Raw genomic sequence first — 20912 nt, forward strand, 5'->3', positions numbered from 1 at the left:
ACATCCAAGTTGTGCATAAACTCCACTGACAGCTCAATCTCAGAATAACCATTTCTGCATTTTAGATTTGAAACTGCAATGACATATTGTGACATACTGTATGTGCTTGTCCAACATCGCATTGATCTTTTTTTATATCTTCCGAGCCCCACTCCTCGCCGAGAGTCTAGCTCACAACATCTCTCATTCACTTGGTCCTTCTCTCTCGCATTAGCTTAATTACTTGAAAAAAAATCATTGAGGCTCTCGAGGCCACGGATAGTGGCGCTTGCTGTTCATTAGTCTCTGGGCTGCACTGAACCTCAAAGGTAAATCTGAACAACTGTTTTGCTCTGCTCATTCTTAAGACTGTTAATGGTTCTGCCAGGTTACTAATGAGGGGGCCTTCAGGATAAAAGGTCTGCTGATGTTTATAGAGCATGGTTAAGAGAGGAATATGAAGAAAATGTCTGGAGAGAGATTAATGTAGGGCCTGGTGAAAATTAATCAGCCTGCTGTTTGCAATACTGTTAAATAGGTCCCTCCACCCATCGCTATGCATAAAATATTTCTGAATATACTTGTTTTGTATGGAGCTGCGACAATTAATCCTTTAGTTATCAACTATTAAATGAATCGCCAATTAATTTGAAAATCGGTTACTTAATTTGAGTAATTTTTAAGTAAAAGAAGTCAAAATTCTCTGATTCCATCTTCTGAAATTTGTATATTTTCTGTTTTCTTTACTCCTCTATAACAGTAAATCAAATATATTTGAGTTGTGGACAAAACAATTTATTTTAGGATGTCATCTTGGTCTTTGGGAAACACTGATCGACATTTTTTCACCATTTTCTGACACTTCATACACTAAACAACTAATTGATTCAATGAGAACATAATTGACATATTAATCAGCAATCATTAGTTGCAGCCAAGTGGAAACCTTTGAGACTGAAAAATAAATAAAAAAGCCAACACTGACTGCTGTGCCTGCAGTTCCTCGAATGGCCACTTGAGGGTGGCTCAAGAAGCCAGTCAATCCACATTAGAGCTTAGATCGGGCCCAAAAAATCCAGCCCGACCCGGCCCGAGCCCGTGCACGTTATGTCCGGGACAGGCCCGGCCCGTCCAATTAACTGTAATTATGGGCCCGAGCCCGATTTAAACCCGACATTTTTCAATAAGTTGGCTGTTATAATTAAGAGTATTAAACCATAATTCTTGTTATTTGAATGACAGAACTATAGGATCTTAATGAATGGTGCAACACGGAAGCATGATTATGTAATAAAACAGGTGTTTATTTTCGGATCCAGGTGGTGAAGGGCTGTGCGCGCACAATGTTGCAACATTGGACATGTGGAAAGGATGACGCAGTTATTCGGCAATTAAACCACCGTGTATTACTGAACAGTACAGGTTACTGTTGGCCGTAACCACGCCAAAACAACCAACAAACAACAACTTAGCTGTAACTCCATCTGTGCACTCCTGCTCTCTCCTCCAGCTCGCTCATACACACACCAGCATGCGCACTCACACAGCCCTCCTCATCCCCGTCACACTCGCACCCCGCACCTCATTCAATCCCAAACATGCCATTAACTCACAGAACATTGACATTATAACAGAACATTTACTGCAGGGTCGCTACAATACATAACCTATAACATTATCAAATCATAGCTTTAAAACAAACAACAAAAAAAAAAAAAAACGTCATATCTGACCGGCCCGGCCTGGGCCCATCAGAGGGAGGGGGGCTCCCGGCCCGACCCGGCTTGGGCCCACGGGCCGGGTCGGGCCGAGCCAGGCTCGGGCTCGGGCAGAGAATCTAAGCTCTTATTTAACACTTATACAACAGAAATAAACTTGTTTACAGCCTGGTACAAAAACAGTTTGGGTTTTTATAGTTAATTTCAACATTCATAACAACTTCACAGGGGGGGAATTTTTATATAACTCACCCATTTACGTTTTATTAAGGCAAAGTTACTCATATTTAAGGGTGTGGTTACTTGAGTGACAGGCTGTCTGCAAGACATCACCACGGTCTGTGAGTCATATCCACCACAAATCCCAACCGCTTTTCCAAATATCGCCTTCTGGCTCCAAAAAAACCAAAACAACTGGCGATGGCTAAAATGCCAAACTGGAGGATTCAAAACAGGAGTCTGCAAACCAATGGGTGATGTCATGGCAGCTACGTCCATGATTTTATACAGTCTATGGTTGCAGCCCTAGTTTTGTTAAGTCAAAGTTTACATTGTTTTTCCTATTCACAAGCACGATCGAGAAAAATTCTGCGTGCTCACTGACACATGTCAAACAGTGTGATTCTGACTTCCATAGTTTGTGATGAGAACCAACCTTAATCTAAATTGGGAAGCAATAAACTGAGTATTTCTAAAAAAGACTCTATGCCAGTTTAGCCAGGGTCAATCCAGAAAATGCACATTTGGAAACCATCCTGATAGGAGTCGAAGGAAACCCTGGAAAGAGAAACATCTAGATCACATGCTGTCTTAGGTAAACATGAGGGTGAATGGTCACATTGCTGCTGAGCCATCCTCACTGCTTCCCGTATGCTGGGAAAGAAAGACGGCCTTATGGAGCTGAACAGAGTTGGGCTTTCTGCAGGGAACAGACACTCACAGTCTTACACAACCTTACGCATTTTCATGCCCGCCCACAGGTTGTTTACACATGCATCTGCACCGACCCACTGTAAAGTAAGAGACACGCATACACACACAAATATGCTCCCTCTCAATTGGTCCCGCCACAAGGAAGACACGGAGAGCTGGGTGGCAAGAGATAAGGGCCGAGGTGAGCGAGGGTTGGAAAGAGGTGCAGCCAAAATGAGGGAAACATCAATACTAAGTGTCTTAGCTGGGCTCTGGGCCACTATGAGCCACCAGAAGAGCTTAAGCGTGCCTTGGCATAGATTGTGGATCTGTGGAGCTGGAGGGATGTTCTCCCACATTCTTCCACAAGAAATTCCACCATTTAAGGTTTTGTTGATGGTAGTGGTGAAAAACAGTTTGAGGCTCTGGCACAGAATCTAAAAAACATTAGGCTGAATTAGAAAGGAACTGCATATTGTTTGCACTGTTTCCTTGTTTAAAAACTTTTACTGATAATTCTGTGCGTGTGTGTATGTGGTTCTGCCCTTAAGAAGTTTACTCTATTTTTGGTATGAAAACAATTACACACCCTCTACAATCAGCCTGCACCTCTTATATATTCCACAAAGCTTTGCAGGAGTTCATCCAGCATTGGCATAGTATGTCCAGGCCGTTCAACAGCTCTGACTGTATCCCCATGGCCTCCATATTCATGGGGCGCGCTCCTAGCCCCGTCTCAGTTGGGGACGTCTGATTTCCATCCCTGGCTAACTATAATCTTCCCTGCCGATCACCAGTAATCATGGTGAGCCTCGGGATAAAAAAGCCTCTCAGGCCAGTGGCCCACAAACAGCAGATTACAGCGAATCAGAAATTAAAGTCAGACGTGTGGCAGGCGGTGGGAATGAAGGAAGACGAGCAAGGGCCCTCCGGAGCCAGGAGATTTGCTCTGTTTCATTAATGCTGATGAACTTAATTCAATCAATTCTCTGCAAGACATCACTGTGGTGGTAAACAACTCCTAATGCCATCTGCAGAGGCCACTGCAATAGAGCCGTTTTCCTCACACGCTACCTTAATCCTAGTGTAGATTTACTCAATTTACCCAGGCTATAGAAATGCCCTGGTGGCGCCTGTGTGATTTAAGAGGCCATAGCAAATCCACACACTCCAAGCTGGGGACAGGACTCATATTAGTAATTGCCCATTTTTGGACAGTAAAGCCGTTAAATGGCGGAAAATCAAAATGTCTTGGACAAACCCCATAGGCTGTGGCCTTTAGGTAGTTTTGTTGCCATATAAAGTGCCCCTGTCATAGGGCTATTTACACGTCAGCTGTCAGCTATCAGACAGTGAGGTGGACAAATTAATGAACAAGTGCAATTTCATCCTGACATGTCCCCCTCACAGCCGGCATTGAGAAAACACAGGTAGGTGGTTCAAGGGCAGACCAACCGACAAAGAGAAGAGTGGAAATTAAATCATCTGCGTAGATTCCTACCTGTTGTCATTAAGTTGCGTGTATCGAGGCTGAGGATCTGGGTCGCCATCATTCACATCGTAGCTGGCATCTGGGTCCTAAATAAAGACACAGATAAGCAGTTAGAGTCTGTTAGGATTTGCCATACTCAAGTATTCAAAATTCTGCAAAATTTAAAACCTTAAATCTTCACAGAAACGATTCTTAAAACCCATCAGCCGCTCAGTTTCACCAAAAGGAAGACACTATCTTTAATTCAAAATCTACTCTATTTATTCTGTTCTTATCTTCACTCTGTTTGCTGCTGCAGTAACAGCCTCTCCATGGAAAACACCTTTCAGCTCATTTAGGAGTTATACTCACGTAGTTCTGCATCAAGTCAGGATGGTTCCTCTCTATTCCATCATCCAGGATGGACACCACCACTCCTTTACCTGTGTAGCCCAACTGCCACGCAGATTTGGCATTCAAGTCACGGTGGTTGCTGTTGTACTGAGGATGGAGAAAGCAAATAACTTAGATGGAATCTAATTATCTGAGAGACACCTGAGCGCTGACAAGAATGTGCTTTTAACTGAATCTGGAGAGCTTACTTTAAAAAAAAAAAAAAAAAAGGCAATCATTTAAGACATTTTGATGAAGACTGAGCTCTTGACTGAAGCATCCAGGGAAAAGGTGCGGCTTATTGAATTTCAGTCATTCTTCCTTAGTGAAAAGATAAAGTTTCTCAATGAGGTGAAGTCTGTATTGCAAGGTTACAAAGAGTATCTCTATTCGAAAGAGCATCAACGCCATGCTTGCAATTATTGCATTTATTATTAATACCAAGCAAAGCACCTATGAACTGGATCATGGCACATAGTAATCATCCTGTATGCTTTTTGATGTGCTTCTGACATTCAACTTGACCTTTGGTCAAAAGCCATGTCTGGCTTTCATCAAGTTCAAAGCTCCTCTTTTTTAAGTGTACTTCCTGTTAAATATTATGTGTCTGATGTAGCCGCTACCACAGTTTCCCCTTAGATATCAGACCCTTGTAAATGCGGTCTATCAGGAGGATAGGGATTGTTCTTCAGCCTTGTATCGTCATTGACATTTAAACCATCAAGGAGAAAATCAATTAAAGCTGAAAGTTGTGATCTGCAATGCTGATTCAAACTGAAAAAGGCCTTTTGTGGCTGACACACCGGATGCATAATGAATCTGTGAGAGGCATGTGCAAGGTTTCGTTTTGAATATTGCTCATCAAGTTAATCTTCCTTAATCTCAGCATTGGCTCTCCACACTGACATCTCGAGCCTGCGTGCATACAGTATGTACAGCTTAAGATCTCTGCCTCGAGGCTTGCCCATGATTTATCGCATCTCATCATTTAGATAAATATCAGAAAAATATTAAATATTCATTTTAACAGCAGATGCTGACCATTAGCATCTGTCCGCCAAGGACATCCTGCCAACAAACCCACCCACACTCTCCTCTGGCCAGCCAGGTTCAGTTTTAATGAGGCACAGAATTATTTCCTGCCGGGCGAGAGCGACAGCACATTCCTGCAACCCAAAAACCTCTGCTACATCTTTGCACTTTTAAACGATCCCTTATTATCTAAAATACACTGAGGGTATATTTTCCTGTATCACAGAAGTGTGTCGATATTCACACAATACATGACTTGTCCACAGTCAACAGCTTCATCTCAATTAACACCAACCTCACATGCAAATAGAGGTTGTTTGGTTTGTTAACTGCTAATATGTTCAAATGCTCTTTATGAAATGGTGACAATTATGTTCTGCTCACAGCTCGGCTGATCCCAATAATGGAATGGATCCGAGAATAGCAAAGGTGTTGCTCCAGTTTTCATGTCTTTTGGTGTTTAATGAGCTTTACATCCTCATGGGACGCCCACAGACTTATAAATAGAAATCAATCTTTAGTTTTGTGCTTTCCACTCACACAGGATCAGCACCTCTTTAAAAAGAGTGCATCATGTTCATAAATACCAGCATAGCAGGTTTAGCAGTAATAATAACAGTTTCCTATCATAGAACATTTGTCATTTTTTTATGCGCCAACAAAGATTCTAGGGTTGATTACGAGAACATTGATCAACAACTGTTTTGATTACAGAATCTGGAAAATTGTGATGGTCATTTTTCTCACATTTTACAGACAACAGGATAAATTGAAAAAATAAATGTTGGATAATCAACAGTGATAATATTCATTGGCTGCAGCCCAAAGAGACACTAAAAATGCTATTCAATTTTGCACAAAACTTTTCCACATCCTTATGTAGTGCTGACAGGTTGTGATATCATTTAAATACGAATAACTGCTGTGAACATATGGCAGAATCAGTTACATCTCGTCACATTAATACAATCAGGCAGCAGGCTCTTATCTACTCATTTGCCTTTCAAGTTGCCACTAACTACTCCAACACACAGGGGAAGTCAGTGTGCCTCTGTTAAAGCAAAAACATTTTGAACAACTGGTGATGCAAGTCTGTTTTGCATCACCATGAATTTCCTTCCGCCTGAAGCACCCTCACAGTAATTGAAGGAAGAGTGGAGCCGAACAGAAAATCTCGGGGTTGTTACTGCTGCTTTTAACAGGCCGACGTATCAGTGACATTCTTCAAGTCAAACGTGAAAATCAATCAACTGAGAACAAGAGCGACTCAAGGTGAATCGCCTCTGTCTACTCTGCTTTCTGTCTTTGTTGCTATACGGACAAAAGTAAACCACCGGTTTGAAAAAGCATGCAATTCAGGATTCAAAAGTGCATGTGTGTGCATGTATGCTATCGTTCAAGCTAAAACCTTTAGGTGAAGTCGCTCAGTCTTGTGCTTCGTGTTCTGCAAACAAGACACATAACAGCATTTTGCACAAAGGCGGCATATTGGATTCATACAAGCTTGTCTTTTGACTCGGGGGAAACATCACAGCCCCAAATTTAATTACGTGTATTGACTTTGGGGTGGATAAAAAGCTCAACCAGTGTGTGGCTCTGAATTATGTTCAACAGATGCACACAAAACAGACAGCACAGCCTTTTGTTCAATGTTGTTTCTGCTCAGGAATGCTCATACTCACCAGGTACCACTGGTCTCTGAACTTGGGATCTAACGGATCTTCGTAGACATCCCTCTTTTTCCTCCGTTTTGACACTTGTTGCTCAGCCCAAGTCACCTGAGCAGGAAGTGCACAAACAGAAATACACATTTAGAAATCAGCAACACTAACAAAAAGGTGAGGCTCAGTGGACAAAAAAACTCCAGCCACAAAGGTTCTACTCACTGTCATATTAAAAAAAGGGGAGAAAAAGAAACAGAACAAGAATTAATTATGTGCAGGACATGAGGGTCGCCATGTCAAATGAATTAATAGAGATCCACATTCTCAGCGGGACGACAGCAGACAGAGTGAGATTAGAGGCACAGGGGTATCGCAGACTCCTCACTAATGAGACTTGCTGATGAACTCCAGAGCAGCCCGGGACTCATTAAAACTTCTGGATTAGTGTAAAATTGGATGCATCAGGATCTATTATGCTTATGGGTACATCTAAACATGTATACATGCTAACAATATACACACAGAGGTACAAATTCAGTACAAGTCTACCGACACAAAAGTCTGCAGCAGGCTTTCATAATGTGCGAGCTCTGGCAGAAAGTGTTGACAGCAGCAGAATGCATACAGTGAAAATAAGCCTGCATCTCACTCGCTCTGCAGAGTTGTGCTCCCTGTACAGCAAAAACGCCCGGGTAGATGAGAGAGAACAGAAAGAATAATGTCAGAGACAGAAGACAGAGAACTGCCTGCCGCAAGGACAGAGCACCTGATGTGAAGGACAACCAAATCACAGTGCACCTCTCTCTCTGTCTCTCCGCCTCTGCAGATCACCAGAGACACAAGAGTAAAAAAAGGAAAGAAGTAATGAAGGTCACATTAGCTGTTACACTGAAGCGGTGCCAATTCAACACTACCATAATATAACGCCATAATGGAATAATTTCACTTCAAGGAGCAGAAAGGTTTGTGTGCCAGTTCCTGTTTGTGTTCGCTCCCTTAACGGCTGAGAAGCTCAATCAGTCTAAGTGGAGGAGACGTTTCCACCAGGATTCATCTGACTCTTACTGGGATGATGAGGTCAGCACCGTGAGGTGCAGCTGTGGCAGTTTGCACACAAACCTCGGTGACAGCTTTTTCACGATGAAAATGTTCACTTAGGGAGAGATACAATCATGGGCACTGACACATTAAGTTAAAGAACCACTGCTGGCAAACATCGACGGATATGTTGCCAAACGTGGGAAATGTGAGATAAAAAATAAACAAAGTGGCCGACTATTTTCACACCATTGAGAATCCTTACTATATATGTTCAGAATATAAATTAACAATATTCCACTATGCACAAACATGTTTTTTATTTGTATTGTCTCACTAATACAAACATATGGATGGATTTGCAAATATGCATAACTTACTATGCAAATACATTTTTTAAATTTCACGTAAAGATGATATAGGTTTTATAAATGTTAATAGTTTTACCACAAAATACATGTAAAGTCATATTTACAGATTTGTGGATCCATTTGAACATGTGCACCAGTTTTGCAAATTTGTGGATCGCTTCCTGTAAGTTTGTGGGCCATAAGACATTTGTGACTTCCCTCTGATAAGTTTTGCAGATTTTTGTCCAATTCGTAATGCGGCCAATCTGTGGGAAAAAAAAACAAAAATGTGAGGTGCAGTTACTAATTATACCAGCAGGTGGAGACATTACTTTATATGAGCTTACAGAACAACAGTCTGTACTGGAAGAAGGCTAAATTACTAGTTGACCTAACATCCCCATCTGAACCAAAGGAGACAACACCACAACTAGGAGGTAAAAGACAAAGTGGAGCAGCGTTATTCAACCCAACAATCATGATTCAGTTTTCAACTACATACACATACCAGACTGGTGTTCTACTATTTGCCTTTACCTGGACATTATATCCACATTACTGATGATTATTTATCAAAAATCTCACTGTGTGAATATTTTGTGAAGGCAAACCCTACAATATTGTTGATATATCAATATCGAGGTATCTGGTCAAAAATATCATGATATTTGATTTTCATCGTATCAAAGCTACCGCTTCATTCTTCTGACATGCTGATCATAAACTCAATTGTGAATCACAACCATTGGTTTAAATAAAGATTCTCCTGGTTACAGAACCTGGTTGAAGCCAGGCTGCTGTCATTCTCTTTGTTGTCTCCTGTTGTTCGGATGCGGATGTTAGGTCAACTCCAGTTTTAGCCTTCTTCCAGTACAGACTGTGGTTCTGTAAGCGCATGTGAAATGTCACCATCTGCTGGTGTAATTAGTAACTGCACCTCTCATATGCAGATTTTTTTTCTACAGATCTGCTGTGGTATGATTGAACAAAAATCTGCAAACATATCTGCGGGAAGTCACAAATGTCACATGGCCCAGAAACTGACAGGAAGTAATCCACAATGTGCGAAACCCATTTTATATGTATAAATGGATCCACTACATCAATTTGTTGTGGTGAAACTTTCAACATGATACCAAAATACATGTTTGTGTATATTGTGGATTGTCTTCTGTGCGTTACAACTATTAAAGCACAATCAAAACTTAAATAATAGAGCAAGGTTCCTTTTTTGTAGACATACTGTTGCTGTATAATCTGAACATATGCAGTGTGGATTCTCAGTAGTGTAAAAATAGTCGACTTCTTTGTTTTGTTTATCCATTTCCCACACTTGCTGACATTTCCATCTGTGTTTGTCAGCTGTAGTTTGCAGACTGTCTTTTGTGGGTTCCAACAAATTAAGTCCAATCAAAACTTCCACACACTCCTAACTTTTTCTTTGTACTGATGGTTTCAGCCTGACGACTTTTGCTTTTGGAAGACAAAATCTTATGCAGCACGTCCAAAATATAAATGCAGACCTCCTCTGCACTGTATTCTGGTAAACTCCCTTGCAGAAACACAATGAAAAGATAAATCAAGGTGGTACATAATGTCGCAGAAATATTTACAACTGGTCAGAAGCTGTTAACATTTTTGTGCCCACACTGTCTACATTTGCCACTTATTATAATGCCAAAATTGACATTTCTGTTTCTAAACTAGTTACTAGGTGTTGTGCCCTGTGGCAGGTCCTATGCGAAGATAAGATGAGGACAACAATAGAAAATCCAATACTGCCTCTTGTAGCACTAAATCAAATCTAATATGAATTCCATCTAATCAGCTACTCAATCTTCTATTAAGTGAATCAATAAATATGTATCTTATCACTATCAAACTTTTAGAAGAACAGATTCAGATCCCTCGAGTTTCACAAGCCTATTCCAACATGACATTTTTACTACATCTAATTAGTTTGAGATAAAAAGGCAGTCGTTAACACGGTTCTCTCAGTCAGGATTTAATATTGGCTCCATGTTTCAAAGAAAATGGCAGTACTGACTAAAAAGGGTCTCTACACTGTTAGTGACAATGACTCAGTTGTATGCAGGGGAAAATATTCATCATCATTACATTAATCCATGTGATTTTCTGTCAGACAGACACAAGCTATTTTGTCTTGCGTCATAAGGCGGTGTGTGGCTTCCCCTCCTCCATTTCCTTATCTGCTGTTTAATCGCACATTAAATCCTTTACGAAACTTGTATTTCTCACATACGTATGGTAGCTCTCTGTTGTGGGAAACACCCATGCTGATTCTGTTCAAACATGACAGGGTTCCTCAGGACGCAGTACTTGCGCAATATTTGTTTTCTGGGGCAACACAGGAAGTTATGTTTAATCAACATGGCAACAAACTGTTTACTGCACTGAGTGTAGCTTGCAATACATCAAATCCGCTCCTTAAATCATCTCAGTATCACTGCAGAGCACGGTGTAGCTTTTAATTGCTTGGTAATGTTTTGCATAGTATAGGCTACACAAAACCATTGTATGAAAGTCGCTTTGTAATCTCATGCATGCTGTTCCAGACAAAGTGACAGCTTGTATTCACACTTGAGATGTGTAGGAATGCTACTAGGTCTAACAAGACAGACTGGTACAACAACTCCTGTAGAAAGACCACACCAATGTGTAAAACTGGGAGTACATTAACTGATGACTGTACATGCTTTAAATTCAATCCAAAACACTTGATTCCTTCCTTAAGGGTTTTGTTTTTATGACCATAAAAAACTGTTCATATTTGATTACAGCAGCCAAAAAGTTTCACACTGTCAATTTTTATATAAATATAAATTGCAGTTCAGCAACCAGTAGTAAAGATATTTTTGTTCCACAAAAGGTAAATCTTTTCACATGCCCATTATGGTCAAACCACAGGGTCCGACTTTAACACACCAATAAAAACAAGGAAATAACATGACTGCTCAACCTTAACTCATATACTTTCAGCAAGCATGCAGTTTAGCTTCAGTACAGTAGCAACAGTTTCTGCTCCTTTTCGCTCCTCAGTGACACCAGTTAATTGGTGCTAATTTGTGCATCCAGTTGTCTTGAAGCTGGGGCAGGCAGAAATCTGTAAAATCTCCCCTCTCTGTCCTAAGCCCCTCCAACCAGACGACCACCAGCATACGCACATGCTTCATACAGTAATCCACTGTTTCCCATATTGACTTATTAAATCTCATTTAATATGAGAGTTGTGCGCAGCACATTTGCCTTGTTCCTCCTTGTCTTGCTCTCTCTCTCAGTTGATATAAGAATTAGCAAACCAACCATACCATGATTCCTCTACCTTAATCACCACTACCTGGCCTGCTTGGCCAGGGGAAGAGTGATCCGCAGCTTCAGAGACTGACCTTCAGTCAGCAGCTGGAGCGGCTCTAATTCAGCCAGTGCAAACTCCCCTGCACCTGGGTGTTACAGTGGGTTGGTAGCCAGTGGCAGAACCTGGTCTAACCTGTGTAACGGCAGCAACAGAAAGTTTTCTGATCTGGTAGGAAGTTAGGGCTGTCCACTTCCCTGTAGCTGGGGGTACTGCTGCTGCTGACTAGGGGTCCGTCTTCAGAGCTGCTGCCTGCACTCCTCCCAGCGAGGTGGCCTATAGTTTAGGCGAATGACGCGAAGGACACACAGTGATTCGAGGCTCTTGCTAACGTTAGCTACATAAACGTGAACCTAAAGCTGCAGCCATGCGCATTGGCTTGATTTAGCAGAAGGCTAAACTATTGAATATATAATTTCTCCATCTCTGAAAAGCTTCACGGATATTGACGGTTTTATTTCATTTATGGTCAGACTTTCTTTTAGGGTCTCTTCCTTTGTTTGGGTTACTCTGCAGAATAGACAGTTGTTACCAATGTTGGAATAGCAATTTTCTCTGCAAGATTAAATAATGAGGAAAATAGAGTGTTTTTTGAACATTAACACCTTGTTTCCACATAGCTCTGTGTATGTATGTGAGTCAACTAGAAGTCCATTAATGCCTATGAGAACCTCTGTGTGTTTGAGAAATTCCTCGTTACGTTTTTTTTTCTCTCAAATATGGTGAAAAAAATGTAGCTTAAAAACAAATTAGCTAACAGACCAATGTATGTAACACACCTCTATTATACATTTTTTCTACTTGAAAAGTTTGACGGCATGTTTAGCTAGCTTACATTGGTAGCAGGCAAGCACTGAAACTGATATGAAGCGCATGCATAGTGGATCGTACATCTTTCAATAAAATATTTCACTAAACTGGCTGCACACCAGACAGGCCAACCTCCTTTTTTATTTGTCACCAAGCGTTAGTGGCCCTGTTTTTGTCTTTGTACAGCTCCACACACACATTCCACAAGATTGGACAGCAAAAAACACATAAAATTAACTTTTCTGCCAATCTCTGTGGTGGCGTTTTTATCCATCCATAAAGAGATGCATTTCTTTGCAGTGACCACTAGGGATTTACTCCATACACAAAGCATTACTGCATGGAAACAAAGCATTTAAACATGTTCTAGTAGAAACCTAAAATACAAGTGTAAAACTACAAATGATAGGTCCCCTTTAATGTCAAACACAGTTCTTGGGAAAACACAACAAAGACCTGATTTCTAGCCATAAGGAAATGATGCACACATTAGTGGCTTGGGTGTGTTCACAAAACATCATGAAGATGCTGAATCAGTAAACTCTGGGGGGAAAAAACTTCCTGAAAGCTGAAACACAACTGTACAGCAATTACCTTCATTTTAGTACTTTCTGTCCCATTTGTGGAAAGACATACATAATTTCAATGCGCAGATAGTTGAAATTAATCATTAAGCTCTTAATCAGGCGTAAGTTTTCTAGAGATCTATCTACCTGATAGCAGCCTTACATTACTTTCCAATCATTATCAAAATATACTGTATAACTATTCTGTAAAATGATAAAAAAAAATAAAAATAAATGTGAATATTAAACTATACTTTAGGTCAAAGTCCTTGTTTCCAACAAAATGTTTTCCTCCTCCTCCATATTCAGAGAAAAAGGGAACAACAAACAATACAAGTCATATTTCTCAGCTCCAACCTCATAATTCATATTGAATAGATCTCCTACTTTTGGCAAGAGAGTTAGAATAAAACATTTCCATTTTTCTATTTTGCAGTTTTCATGTGAATGGTGTTTCGAAAATTCTTTAATAGTCTGTGACAGAACACAGAGCCCAGAAGTTGACAAACAGCATTTTTCATTATAAATAGGCTTTGAAAATGGAAAACGGTGTCTATCTCATGCGTCCAGACCGATTCAATGCAGAACCAAATGCTCGCAGACTGCTGACTTGGTGTTCAGGTGGAGAATCTTATCTGTCCAACAAACATATTCCCCACCCTGCTCATTTTGTCCCACCCACCTCTTTGTCCTATTTCATTATACAAACATAGCATCCTCCCTCTGAGGCCAAATGGAAACCTCGAATGAAGCATCATTAAAATAAAGGAACACAATCCCAATTACAGCACAGATCAGCGGCTCTGTCATTTACATTTATGCTCGAGCTTTTTTTTTATATTTTTGTTACAACTGCTACTATTCTTGCTGTAATTATGATACTGAAAATAAAAGCAGTGAACCACTCATTGCTCTGCTATGTCTGTCTTATTCCTGCTCTTCTTTTCATCTAACCAAACAAAAACACCAAAGCAAAAGCTGCCCACAACAACAACAAAGCAACAACAGTATAAAACAGAAAACAGTAGAAGGCATGGAGGTAGCAGATAGACCCGAGCTTTAAATCTTCAATAGACCCTATTAACAGGGCTCTGTTAGCCAGTCTATGAGATCTGGCAGAAGTCCAGCTGCTTTTGTCAGTAATTAGACACTCTTCAAAGAGAGTTTACTGAGCCTTTTGTTCAGGCCTCATCTCGACCGGTTAAAAAGGACGGTCTCTCTAGAATTCAAAATTCCTCCCATTAGAAATATGTTTGCAATGTTTTTCTTTTCTAGAAAGAAAATGCAGCTGATACTAATGCAAATGTGAATCAAATTGCTGGCTATGCTTTGATCAGACTATTAATTGCAGCACAGTTGCAAAAATGAATCAAAGTTTAGATCCGAGGGTATCTATACATACAAACCGCAGGGATTTGGTAAAAAATTGCAAGCTATTGCAGCATTTACAAAGCTCCCTTGATTCAATAAACAAACAAATAAACAAAATCTTGTAAATTCCTGTGGGTGTACTGACAAGCTGACCTGGCCCCTCCTGCACAGACAGGAGGACCTGGAGCTGTAACGCTCCACTTTGTCTGAGGTGCTGTGGGAAAAAAGGAATTCAACAACAGGAAATGGAGCCGCACTGTTCAAGGAAATCCCAAAGAGGGAGGTGGACGATTTCTAACATGGACACAAACAAACCCAGCAGAAGTTGTGCTATTCCCAGTATGCACCTGTGCTATGTAGCTGCACAGCATGACAGCATGGCAAGTCATTTGCTTTTTTTAAAGGCAGTAGATTAGTGTTGATGTATATGATGCTTCTGCATTTGCACTTAATATATTTACATGGAGATTTATCTAAATTGCTATAATTGTGCTTGAAATTCTCTCCTTACTGAAATGAGCTGGGCCAAGACAGCAATTATAATATAGATTAGTGGGGGACACATTCCTCCCTATATTAAATATGCTCAAAATGCATCCTGAGATTACGGAGACAGAAAGAAGAGACAGTCTTAGGAGAAGGCAGAGAAATGAGGAACAACGTGAAACATTTTCTCACAATTCAAGTTTCTTGTAGACTCCACCATAAAAAGAAGGAGGAAAAAATAACACAAGAATGAAGTGAGATCAGCGGGGAAAACAAAGAACCTGATGACGACTCGAGTCGAAGAGCCTGAGCCAGCCTGCAGGATCATCATTGGAGTCAATTGATCACAATTGGCTATATAAAGCCCAAGCCATTTCAGATTCATTGTTCATTGTAACCCATTGTGCTCTGGGTACGCCAGCTGTCACGAGCGCCCTGCTGCACTCTGTTAAAACACTTTGACGTTCTCCCGATGCACGGCGTTGTCAGCCAGTGAACCACGGAGGAGCACAAACAAATAAAAAGCAGCCGGCAGTTCCAATTAATAATTTTCACATTGACAGCGGGTGTCAGCCAGCGATGCAAGAAAAGGCTGCTCTGTTTTTTTTTTGGTTTTTTTTTTTAAGTGACTGTTTTGTCTTTGTTTCAGCGACATTTAACAGCTACGCAGTTGCTCTGAAGTGCTGCTGTCAACTGAAACTTACGTGTAAGCTGAGTTTACTGAGGATGCAGAGAAGCTGTCTGAAAACAAACCCTCCTGTCATAACAAAAATAGACTGACACTCCCCTGTCCACAGAGATACTATAGAAGAAAGGGACATCACACAAAATACTATAGAAAACTAGTGAAGTAAAACTCTGTTACTGAAGCAATGTCACTGCTATATGGGTGAACAAGAGGCAAACTGAGGAGAGCATTTTGGATAAAAGTGCTATATAAATGCAATTCTTTACCCAAGAAATTTGGTAATTTAAGTCACTTTTAAGTAAAAGATGCAAACATTTTCTGTTTAATTTGTTAAATGTGAAGCTTTGCTGCTTTTTCTTGTCTTCGCCTTCTAGTTAATTAAATATTTTGAGGTGGTCGTACTGTTTGTTGGAAAAAACAAGACACTTCATGACATCATTTTGGGCTCTAGGAAATTACAATGTCAATTTTAAACGGTTTTCTTATGTAATAGGCCAGATCCACCCCTGTAGTTCTCAAAAGATTTTTTCCTTAACTACAAAAACCCTTTACCTGCTGCATTTTTATATTTTTGACTCTTGCCTAACTCATCTCAACTTTAAATATTTTTGCTCAGCACTCTGGACATTTACTTTGATGCCTTGAGCTTTTTAGCAAATTTAATAGTTAAGTAAACTCAAAAACAAAATGTCATTTGGCCTTTAAAAGTATCGCATTTGTTGTTCAGGTTTTTATATTGCTGTATTCAGTCAATCAGTTTCAGAAAAGTGCTTTGAAAGGCTGATAGAAGGTTCTTTATAAAGTGCTCATACATCTTTTTTTCTCCGGCGCACACTCCCTTGTATTCCCACAGCTATGAGTGTTAATTTCACACTCTTCCCTTTGTCCTTCCCTACGGGGTAGGACACAGACTCATTTTCAAACTAACCTCAAACTCTCTTGCAAAACAGCGGGGAAAATACACATATGAACTTTCAATTTAGATAGGTCAAGGAGAAGGAAGGATTTTACAAAGGAGTGTGGAGCACCGACACACCTCTGAGCACTCAGGTGAAAGGAAAACCGGCAGAGTGAACGCCCTGGTTCGTTTGAAACAGCCATTAAATAAGAAGGAGACAAATGAAGATTAAGGGTTTGGTTCTTTGCCCCGTGGCTGTTGGCTTATTTTCTTCTTTGTTTCTACTAACACAGTGACTGTAACTGATCATTAAGTGGACTGACTGAATAATTAAATCCAAATCACCTATCAAATTAGTTTCAGCTTAGATGCAACAGCTTTTAGAGACTTTAAATGATGAATGAATCCCTTATAATGATCCAATATAGAAGATCAAGCTTGATATTCTACTGTATAATAGTAACAGGTGAATACATGGCTATAGTATTTAACAGTAATAACATGAGTTAGGAAAAGGATGTTAAGGTATTTGGTTTGAGGATCACATAAAGACTCACAAGAGTACATTTAGGGTTTTTAAATACTGAGAAGTTATAAGTCCTTCATACAGAAAAACCTTTTTTCAAAGCCCCATCGAGAGAAGGTACTACATTATCTGCTTGGATGATATACTGCAAGTTTTGCATTTTGCCACACTTAAGTGACCTTGCATTTTTATTGTGGAAATTATGTTGGACGTTAAATCAGCATAATTCACTTCTTCTATATCACAATATCCACTGCAATGTTCATTATGCCCCAAACACTTTAGTTAAAAAGCTAAAATGTGGCTAAACAATCACTGCCTCAGTTTCAAGTTTTAACCAAGAGCTCAAGCTCCTTACTGTAAGATATACTGGAGACATCTGACATGATTATACTGACACCACACAACAGCTAGTGATTGTAAGATGACAAATGAAAAAAACACTATATGTAAAGTAGTATTTCCAAGCTCATGTCAAACCCATTCAGAGCCTAGAGAGAGGATAAGTGTTTACTGGGTCAAATGCTGAATATAAACAAGCACTCCAAATACCTGATTCAGAAACATTTACCTCCCAAGTGGCAGGAAAAATGCTCTGACCGTGTTCTCCATAGCTACACCACAACCACCACTCATGGCTGACACTACAAATACAGCAACTGCACCTCCACTTTCTCCCTGCAGCAAACATCAATAAACCTCATCCACATCCACGAACACAAAGTCTGTCAATCACACAGTCCAAACTCCTTACCCTGGGATCTTTTTGAAGACGGACTTGTGTCCCCCTGTGGTCCGACAGCGATCTCTTCACCACTGTACGATGCCGGAAGTGATAATAATCGCCAAATACCTGAAAAGACAAAGAGATATGAGAAGTTACCACATGAGGGTGTTTGACTTTGTAATCTGATAATACCCCCACATCTGACAATAGCCTAAATGAAGTATGAAATTACTGTGGTCACGCTAGCTCTCTACCGCTAAACCACTATGTCAAAATGGCATAGTGGTTGAGGACAGGGGACAATAACACACAAAGCCATGAATTAAACAAGTTAGATAGCTGTTCTCAGTTTGGATACTTGGCTCATGATGCAATAAAAATGGAGACCCAGAAACAAGTATGTAAACCTTCACACTAGTTACGCAGAAAAATTGGGCCGATTTACAAGCCTGGATCGAAACATGTAATGAATAAATGAATAGATGCATACAGTAAATCCATTATTTATGATTTTTTTTCCTGTTAAGTCTACAGCACTGTTAACTACAGCATCCTACCGCATCAAATAACCAAAAGCAGCAGCATTAAAGATTTTAGAGGTATCATTATATTGGACTCATGTTACAGTAAGCCCTGTGTAAAAACCTTGACATTTAGATTGCCCTTTTCTCTCTATAGCAAACGTCTACTCAGGTGGTAGGGGGTTAACAAATCTCTCCCCATCCTCGCCGCCGCAAATCATTTTCTCTTCATTTCTCTGCATTTTGCGGTGCCAAGTGAAGCTAATGGGCTGCATTAGTCAGTAAAAGGTATGTTCAGAATTAGAGAACCTATTTCATTTTCCCTCTCAATAACCCTCTCCAACGCCTGATACCACCACGCTGACTTACACATTCCCCTGTGGGAAACCCAATACAGGACCCATAATCCTCTGTGCTCAGTCCAGTTATTACCACTGTGTAATCAAGGTCATTAATAGAGCAGTGAGCAGTGACACACTTTACTTTAAAGAATATATTGTGTGAGCAAAGAAAAGTGCTCCACATCACAGCTGGGGATTTGAAATAGGTGGTGTGACTCTACACGAGTGCTGAAACAACTACCCAATTCATTGAGTGACAGAGAAAACAATCTAATAAACCATTAATAATTCTAATTATTTATCAAGTAAAAGACCAACAGTTGATCTCAAATTTAAATTCTTTAGGGGTGTTTATAGATTGATTATTCAATTGAAAAAACAGATTAACTGAGAGTGGAAAAAATGTAAGTTGCAACCCTGTACACACAACATCTATTTCACGTCTGTCCGTCCTGAAAGATGGATTTGTCCTCAGTTGCTCTTTCTGAGCTTTCTTCCATTTTTTTCCCTGTAAAGGTTTTTAAGCCCTCCGGGGTAAATTGCAGCTGTTGTGCTACATAAATAAAATTGAACTGAATCGAACCCCAATCTAGATAAAGGGAAACAGAGTTCAAAGAAACATTTTTTACTTTTAAATACTGTGTTTAGCAGCTGACCAATCAAACTTCTATGAGGTACTCAGGTGGCGTTAACGGCTCCATATGCTCTGAATTGTTAACATTTTCACTAAAGAGAAAATGGGAAAATGCAGCTAGACTGAGTCATGAACGGATTTTTGTGTGCAGAGTTGTGCATGAATTATAGGCAACATGAACATATATGAGGGTGTGGTGAAAGAAAAGAGAACAAATTATCCATATTTGTTTTCAACAGACTGGGATGCTTTGTGTCCCGGCAAAGGTTGTTGTAGAGCTGAGGTACTACAATGTGTACCGCATTCCTTCACTCTAAAAAGAGTCACGGTTCAGTCTCCCCAACCTCCTCTGCTCCCATTTAATCACAGTAAACAGGCCGATTCCAGCCGGGCTGACACAAAAAGCCCCTGCACACAAAGCCGGTGGACAATAGGGAGGCAATAACCAAGAGGGAAGACACACTTTACAGTGATATCAGAAGTGGAACCACCACCACAACCGTCTGCGTGTGTGTGTGTGTGTGTGTGTGTGTGTGTGTGTGTGTGTGCGCACACGTGTGCGTGTATGTGAGAGTGACTGAGTGAGTTAAAACCATTAAAGAACAAGACCAAAAAGAAAATGCAGGATACAAAAAGGGGATAAACGCTGACATTCAGAGGCATTAGCTAAGCCGACTGGAGCTTCTCTGAAGAAGAGAAGAATAAGAGTAGGTAGTGGGACCATTGTGTTAGCCCAGATAAGAGCCTGGGAGGTGGGACACTGATCAAAGACATGGGTGGAGAGTGACGGGGTTCATTAAGCAACTCTAAATAACACTAACACCGGCGAAAAGATATACTTGAAACAAAAGCATTGATGGTCGATTCATCCGGTTGGCCAGTGTGTTCCAAGATGATGTATCACTGTGCCAATTCTGGTGATGGGAGGCATTTTATTTTTTTAGACGTGATATCCGACAGACAACATAATGTCAGTTTTCCTAAGCTGCAACAAAGCACTTTGAGAGAATTAAAAGAAGAGAAAAAAAAAAAATCAGGGTTTCGGTGTCAGAAAATTAAATCAAAGCGAAACAACTTCATTTGAAACTCATCATTCTGTTTGAAATTGCATTATGCAATTCACTGGAGAAGACACCGACCCCGATATGTCCACCGGCAGCAGTATCAACAGATTGTGGTGAAGCCACAACACATGCTGCGTTTTCATTAAAAAAAGGGCCACATTTAGTTTTCGTGTTAATTGCAGTCTTTGCTTTTACATACTGCAATCTGAAAAGTGCGGCAAGCTCACAAACATCTGGAGGCTTTCAAAGTAATGTTGGGTAATGTAGCAAATCACGATCTGACGGGAAATTTGGGTGCATTAGAAAATAATGTCTGAAATGTTTTACACAGGACATACTGATGTACAACT

At 40.3% G+C, this 20912-nt stretch overlaps 1 protein-coding gene across 4 annotated transcripts in view; it reads right to left on the minus strand.

Moving 5' to 3' along the window:
• furina (furin (paired basic amino acid cleaving enzyme) a) overlaps window positions 1-20912 on the minus strand; it is a 110468-nt gene that overhangs the window by 35483 nt on the left and 54073 nt on the right. For all 4 annotated transcript variants that reach the window (XM_050051874.1, XM_050051881.1, XM_050051865.1 and 1 more), the window contains exons 3-6: window positions 18030-18128; window positions 7188-7283; window positions 4453-4581; window positions 4111-4187 (exon numbers count right to left, since the gene is read on the minus strand). In XM_050051874.1, the coding sequence (XP_049907831.1) occupies window positions 4111-4187; window positions 4453-4581; window positions 7188-7283; window positions 18030-18128 (401 nt within the window). The remainder of the gene's footprint in view (window positions 1-4110; window positions 4188-4452; window positions 4582-7187; window positions 7284-18029; window positions 18129-20912) is intronic.

The sequence above is a fragment of the Epinephelus moara genome, chromosome 1, assembly GCF_006386435.1.
Source record: "Epinephelus moara isolate mb chromosome 1, YSFRI_EMoa_1.0, whole genome shotgun sequence".
NCBI classification, from domain to species: domain Eukaryota; kingdom Metazoa; phylum Chordata; class Actinopteri; order Perciformes; family Serranidae; genus Epinephelus; species Epinephelus moara.